An 8,099-nucleotide genomic window follows, 5' to 3' on the forward strand; every position below is an offset into this window, starting at 1 on the left:
GTGTGTGTGTGTGTGATGGATAGAGTAGCAGAGAATAAACCTCCCTAAATAAAAGCTGCAACATCGTGGTCAGCAAATTCCCTCTGAGTTAGAAGTAAAAAAAACCAAACAAAACACGGATCTCAGAGATCTCCAGTCATTAGAGGGATTGGCTCTTAATTCAATTAGCTAAAAAAAGAAAAAGAAAAAAGCTGCCAGTGGATGTGGGAGTGTGATGACAAGCTGCATATGTGTGCGCGAGTGTGTCGCTTGTGACCTTTAAATCCAATCAACATCACTGACAATGAGGAAAACAGCAATAAATTCATCTGGGCTGAACTTTCACCGCGCACCGCTGATTCCGCGTGCATCCTGCGCTCAGACGCACGCGCCACGCCCAGCCAGGTGAAGTCGGCCTGCTCGCGCTTGCGTCACACACGCGCTAATCAGAGTGTTATCCGGAATATGATGCTCAAACAATGTGAATCATCACGCTGTGTGTTAGGTCAAATTGCCCTTCGGAGACGTTGCCGTGGTGATGCCATGCAGCCAGGAAAGAGCCACGAGCGACCACTGGCCTGTGACTCATCACGAACTGCAAAAGACACTGAACCGTTTTATTACTTTTCTTATAGTAAGATATGAAATTTAATTGTAATATGAATGTTGTTGCACATATATTCGAGCCTGCAGGCTTGCAGCTGTGAGGACAAAGACGGCCCCACTGCTCGCACCTGACGGTGTCTGTTCCTGCCGCGCCTCGCCCTTTTCCACTTGTGCGCCACCGTCGCTCCCGGTAACAAAAGGCGTCGCTGACTCCGATCTCCTCCACCGGTGTCCAACCGCATCAACCACTGCGAGCTCCTTCCGATTTCTCTCCAAAATAAATTGCTGTCTCCGCCTAATTCAACGTCTTTGAATTCACAGTTGTCCCTTACGCAGATTCTTGCGCTTTACAGCGTTTTACTCTCCCCGACGTTTATGATTTTTTCTTTATTTTATTACGTTGCGCTGTTCATTCTAAGTATATGTGAGCAAAAAGCAGATCTGATTCGCAACGGAGAGAGGAGAGCTTTAACTTTGAAAGCAAGAAACTCCAATTTCCTGTACCGCCGCTTGCCAGCTTAATGCGGCGCTCCGCACCGTGGCGCACATCAAAGCGCACAGCAGCGTGGGTGCAGCGAGGATCGAAGGCATCTCGTGGATTTAAATGGTCTTATTTAGCTTTACGCTTACAACACACGCAGCGTGGACAGACAGAAACAACAAATTGCATCTTTGCATCTTATTTGCAGCTTATAATGGAAGTTGGCTTAAGTTGCAGTTTAACAAAATGGTGAGACAGAAGGGGCGACGCCTGCTTCTGGCGGCGTTACAACTTGTGTCATCAAAAGACTTTTTAACAGACATTCAATGACTCCAGATTCGACAAATGAACCAATAAACTCAACTTTGATGCTCCTCAATTATTCAAACATAAGAACTAACTGAATAAGTTGCATATTGTGAGCCAATATAGCGCAATCAAAATGCACAAACTGATTGTAATGATTGTTACATTTAAAAAAAAAAAAATAGATTTGAGCCTTGAAGCTTGAAGTTCATTACATTGTGCCACTGACACAATGAGGCTGCGCCGCCGTCTCCGAGCAGCGAGTGAAGCCTGACACGCCCATATATCCACAAAGCACCCCAAACCGAGCTGATATCAAGCAATATTCATCACTTTCATACTAAAATAAAAGCAGAAACAAATATTCATCTGAATGCAAAGAATGCTACAGGGATGTGCGCTTACTTTTCTGTCAGTCACTTCTTCCCCCACAGCCTCCACCACCCCGGAGCACTCCATTCCCGGGGTGACCGGCGGGGACGGCAGCCGGTCGTAGAGACCCTGTCTGGCCATCAGGTCGGCGAAGTTGAGCCCGCAGACCTTGACCCGGACCAGCACCTCGCCGGCTTTGAGCGCCGGCTTTCCCTTCTTCACCTGCAGCTTGACTTTGTCATAGCCTCCGAAGCCGGTGAGCACCAGAGCGCGGTAGGTGAACGTCTCCTCCTCGGGGGCCTTCTCGGTGGTCGCCGCCGGGGTGGCCGCTGCCTCCGCGGACTCCGTCTTGGGCGGCTCGGCTTTGGGCTCCTCGGCGGGCTTGGTCTCCTGCTTCTGGTCCACGGCGTTTTGCTGCTGAGCAGGTGCGTCCTCTCCAGACATTGTTGTGCAGAGACGGTGGGGGGTATTCTAGAAAAAAAATACTTTAAAAGGTTTTCTTTTGTTTGCTTGTTTTTACTTTTCTTTTTCTTTTCTTTTCTTCTTTTTTTTTTGTGAATTCTGCAGCCGTGGACGGTTTCTCCGGGCGGGCAGTGCACGATTTGCTTTGCAAGAATAAAAAGTCAGAGTTTCTCTTTTCAGCAGTCTTGCATGGAGACGCAAACCCCGACAAAGTGGGTTGATCAGTGGCTGTCAACGCCGCGCTCTGACTGAGAGTGTGAGTGGGGCGAGAAGGAGGCAGACTGGAAAACACGGAAAAATTCAGGGATTGGCTCATGTGGCTGTCTGGGTTTGGCTGTTCGGATGGAGCAATAAATTAAGTCCATATAGCACTAAGCAGAGAGATCAGCTGGAGAAATAGTCTTAAGGAAGCAAAGCCAAGCTTAATAAAACCTTTAAACTGCTGGCCAGACTATTCTATGAAAACTGCTCAACTGTAGATTACAAATGCTTCTATTTATTTGGCTGCTTTCTTATGATAAGGCTCATCCACCCTCCTAAAACTGAGTCTCATATCTACATACATTGCCTTGAAAATTAATCCTTGAACAATTTCATAGTTCTTCCCATTACAACAACAAACATTTAGTGTCAGAGTGAACTGGATAAAAAAAATTTTATCTTTAAATGTTTTCACAAATGCTAATCTGTGAAGGCATTTCTAACAGTTTTCCCCCCCCATAGTGCCCCTGATCCTGCTGAAGACACAAATTCCCACAGTATGATGCTGCCACTACCATGCTATGGGCAGTATTGGTTTTCCACTACACTCTCTGACCAGAGCATCTTCTCCCGCTTTTAATGGGAATCCTCATGACTTTCTTCCTGCCAATAGTTGCTATGCTACATTTTTCAGATTTTAATTGGTAAAATATTTTTAAACCTATTTATCATGTTCCTTTCACTTCAGTTGTGCACTACTTTTTGTTAGTCTCTCATAACATTGAAATAAAATACACTGAAGTCTGTGACTATAATGTGATAAAACATGGATTCAAGAGATTAAGAATTAGAGTTCTGCATTCCTGGTGATATTTTTTGAGACCATCTATTTGAGATTTTCCTTGCTTTCTCTTACATTTTTTTTAAGTAGAAAAAGCAAGTTTTTAAGTATTTCTTCAAAGCTCTTCACTTTTATTCTGCATTGATTCAGCAAAATGTTTGAGCCACACTTGAGATTTCAAGACAGTTTGGAAGCAATAAAATGTATGAAAGCATTGTGGTTACCAATGCCAGCTAATCAGCTTGATTCTTATACTTCCTGTTCATTTATTTATTTATTTTAAATCTTGCAGTCTGGCTACTCAGCTTTGGTTTCTATCAGTGCATATTTGTTAGTGTTAGAGTTTTTTTTTCTTTTCAGTAATAAAGATAGAAAAGACAAAATTCATTTCTTTTTCATCTATTGCTGACATTTTTTTCCCTTTTGGTCCGATTGCCAGATAAATCATGAGCAGAACTGACACAGTTAAGGGATTTTAATTTATTGACACTTGCATCTGCATTGTGTTTACTGTGGCGTGTTTGGCAGAGAGGTTTTTGAAACACCAGGAATGGGAGGAAACGTCTGTTTATGCTGCCTTTTCTACAGTAGGACTTGCAGGAACTTTGGCCCTGCGTATGGCTCATTGTTGCTACTTCCCTGCACAGGCAGCTCAGAAAAAAATATGAGTTGGTGTTGAGGTCAGGCCAGTTTCTTGGTAAAATAATATTATCTGCTCTATATTGCTTGGCCAGGAGTGAGGGGGAATCCAGAGCTGGCAGGTGGGATGACCAATGAGCGATCACAAGGGACATTCACTGAATCAAATTGAGTACATTTGGGTTTTCCTGCAGGTTTTGCAGTTAGAAAGAAGCATGTCTTTGACGAAACTAATTATTGCTGCAATTCATAATCGCCCCAAAAATAAAATAGAGTAGATTTCAATGAACCGCATAAAAGTCTGGCCCAGTGTCCATCAGGGAGACTGACCACAGGAGGAGTGCAGAGACACCTTGTGGCTCTAAAGTGCCACTCAGCACTAAGTCAGCAGTGTCCCAATCAATATGCCACAGGGGCTTAATGATGTATAATGCAGGCAATATAGATCTGCTGCTTTGACACAGGCAAAATGTTACAAGCCAAAATGTTTTCTCTGTCTAACTGCTCAGTAAATACTGTGCAAGACTTGAGTGAAGCCTTTTTTTAATCTTCCTATTTTTCTGCCAAGGAGCCAGAGTCTAATCTTTCAAGTTTTTCCTTGCCATTTTGCAAAGCATGTTCCAGCATATGATGAGGGAACAGAGATGTGCACACCTGATGTCATCTGGAAGCTTCTTGTTGAAGTCGGCTGCAGAAAGCGTGATGCTTCTCAGCAGGATAATCAGCCTGGATAAACTTCTGTGTTTTGTTCCAGGTAAATAGACAGAGTCTGCAGGGAGTCTGTGAGGATGTGCTGTTTGAACTGTAAACACACCCACATTGCAGTTCCATTATGTTGAGCAAACACAGAGATTTAAAAGAGATTTAAGTAGATAAATAAATAAGATTTAAATCCCCTACATGGCTGCCTGCATGACTTATTGCTACATATTTAAAGTCAATACCTTTGTGTGACTTAAGACACTTATCTGCTCATCAGTCAACTCATCATCATGTTTCAATGACAAGTTAAACCTATTCACCTTCGTTTACCATAAAACTGTAAAGCAAAACATGAATACACAGATTTAATTGTATATGTATATAAAAAAACAAGATAAAAGCCTTAAAGCCTCAATCAGTCCAATCCAGTAACTCCATTTCACATAGTACAATAAATGACAGCACTTTTTATTTTGCAATATTTATTTCATTTTTTAAAAATAAAATATTGTGTTATTTTTGTTCTACCATTTTATTTTATTATTATTATTTTTATGACCCTGTTTCTACTCCAAAAGTCAAAAGTAGACTTCCCTTTAACTTAATAATTTTTAGTTTGAAAGATAGAAAAAAATAATTTTCTTTTTTTTCTTCCACATTTGTAAAAATACACACATACAGAAACACTGATTTCCTTAAAATCAAGGCCTAAAGCTAAGAGTTACTTTTGATTCAGGACTGGAAAATTGATTACTATATTTGACGGATTTTTGATGATTATTGTTACTTTTGATGGGATTTGACAAAATGTTGGTTTGTTGTTAGTTTTATAATTGATTGCTGCATTATGTTTTATCACATAAAGCACTTTGATATCCTTGTTGCTGAAATGTTCTGTACAAATAAACTTAACTTCATTTTACTTAATCCTTTAACAGTAACTTTATCAATAACTAAATCAATAAAACAATGACTTCATTAGAAGAAGGTTAAAGTTTTTATACCGGTGGCCAGAGCCCAATCCAAAGAGGGTTCTACATCAAAATCTGACTTGGTTTGAGATTTTTTTTCACAGAAGAGGAGGTAAATATTCCCACGTCAAGATGTGTCATGTTGATATATTGTTATCCAAATAGATTGAGAACTGTGATAAAATCAAAAGGTGTTTCAACAGATTATAAATCATGGTGTAGTTGTGCAACCACCTGATTTATTAATTTTTTTTCACCATAAAAATTACAGCTTGTTTTTCAACTTTCTCTCATTGGTCAGAAAGTGGAGGTATTACTGTCTTTTTTCTTTTCCTTTTTATACTTCCCACACCTTGATTTTTGCAGCATGTGCACAATGCAACAGCATGGTGGGATTGTATTTATTTATCAAAGCTTGTGACTGTTCTATGATGACCTTTGACTCCAGCACTTAAGCACATTTTAACTGAAAGAAGATCCTATGCTGCCAAGTCAAGCTTTTACATCTTCATAGCTCAGCACCAGTCTGTGCTGTAATGAATAAATACTGCCACCTTCTGTTTTATTGCTGCCGACATTCAAGACAATTAAGGTAAAGTGTTTTTACTACCAATTACCAAAAACGTTTTATAAAGGCAGCAGACATTCACAGCCCTTATGGTTGGATAAGCGAAAAGCTGCTCCAGTAGGATTAAACATAGAATATCCAAGATATGAATTCTGTCATATAATTAAAGAAAAATTATGATATTGGAAGTTATGTTTTGCCTGGAGCAGTTTTACCAGATTCAAAGTGATACAACTATTTCTTTATTTATTTTTAGCGCTTCATTTCATCATTACATGTCAGTAATTAAACTCTATATCATTTTTCTCTTGTAGAGGAATGAGAGGAACAAAGAGATTATTCCTCTACAAGCTTTTCTGTCATTTGTAATGGTGGTACTTTTACACTTTTATTGTTTTCAAGCATGACAAATTTAGGTTGTCTCTCATTTCGTTTTGTTCCCAATCACTCTTCACCTTTCTAAGAATTAGGGCAGAGGTTAAGGAAATGGCTTTTGAAGTCCTGGAAAGGGGAAAGTTTCAAAGCTGCTCTTGCAAATTTCATGAACTCATTTAATAAAGTGGGATATTATTGATAAGACAGTTATAATGTTTTTCCACAAACTAAAAAAATATGATCACTATTCAATTTTTTCTAATTTTCAGCTTTCATTTGCTGTGTTTTTATTTTATAGTGATTTCTTTACATCACATGTTTTGCTGTGTATTTCCCTCCTTTTGAGATCAACTTGCATAAAATATGTTTTTATTCACCATGGATTGTTTTTTTTCTATTCTTAATTTTTTAAAATTTAATTTTGGTTATGTTTTTTGATAATATGATTTTATTATTAACTGTTTTAGGACGTGACATGCCTTGTTTAGGATGCTTTCGTTGGTTTTGTATTGGTCATTCTCTATACTTGGTGGCACTTCAGTGCCTCCTACTGGTCATTTTGAAGATATGGTCGTGAATCATGCTCAGGTTGTTTCGTCATCGACCTGATTACACCAACTTATTCTAGTCCTTCTTTCAGTAGTTGAGTTTTGGTTAAATGCGACATTAGTAAACACATTTTTGAAATGATTAATGAGATTGGTTATTCACTGTTAAGTCCTAATTGTGAGCTTTTAGTAGTGAATTCTACATGTGTAATTGTATCACATAGCTATATTTTTTCAGAAGATGAACAACCTGATTAAGGGTTAAACGTAATTTTATTTTTGTTTCTGGGTCTCCCCCCCGCACTCTCTTTTTTGCACTGCAAAACAGTTTTAACTTTTCAGGCTTTAAGTCACCGTGTAATTCAACAAAAGATTCAGATAATTTTCATAAATAAAACTCAAGGTTATTAGAAACCTATATGTTACTCACTAGTGAAACAGTTTCCTTTAACTTGCAGGAGAAAGATGACCAAAATTAATTTCATACTACAGATTTTGAAATTAATGATTCGTTTCAAACAGACTCCACAAGGGAGCGCTGTCGGTCTGTAGTGCAGAAAGAATGACTGAGCATCGGCGAAGAGGTGCTTCGTCATTCATTCAGAAAACGTATCAAGGGTTTCTTTTGAGTAGCCATTAACTTTAACTACCAATATCAAATTTTGTTTTGCTACAATAATATTGCAATTTAAATGTCGTGCTGCCTGTAAATGAATTGACTTTAAAAAATTTTCAAAACAGTTTTAGAGCGACCTAAAAACTGTTTATTTTCTTGCATAAAAGTCATTTATCAGTTTGGTTTTGATCTCAGCTGAAAAAGTAAAAATAGTTGTGGGAGATGATGATAATAATAATAATAATAATAATAATAATAATAATAATAATAATAATAATAATAATAATAATAATAATAATGGCACTCAGCCGCAAAAATATCCCTCGGGTTACGTGAATTCTTCTATTTCAAGTATATTTCATGGCCACAAAAGTAAAAAACTCTTATTTTTTAAATACGGAGAGAGATTTTAGCGCACATCACCAGAGGGGA

General features: G+C 38.6%; 1 protein-coding gene across 1 annotated transcript in view; it reads right to left on the reverse strand.

Moving 5' to 3' along the window:
* The window catches only part of vat1 (vesicle amine transport 1), a 36,700-nt gene extending 34,211 nt beyond the window's left edge, over window positions 1-2,489 (reverse strand). The window contains exon 1 of the mRNA XM_055051931.1: window positions 1,778-2,489. Within this exon, the coding sequence (XP_054907906.1) occupies window positions 1,778-2,188 (411 nt within the window). The 5' untranslated portion in view covers window positions 2,189-2,489. The remainder of the gene's footprint in view (window positions 1-1,777) is intronic.
* Window positions 2,490-8,099: the final 5,610 nt, after the last annotated feature.

Source organism: Poeciliopsis prolifica, unplaced genomic scaffold (genome assembly GCF_027474105.1).
Source record: "Poeciliopsis prolifica strain line A6 unplaced genomic scaffold, Auburn_PproV2 SCAFFOLD034, whole genome shotgun sequence".
Lineage (NCBI taxonomy): Eukaryota > Metazoa > Chordata > Actinopteri > Cyprinodontiformes > Poeciliidae > Poeciliopsis > Poeciliopsis prolifica.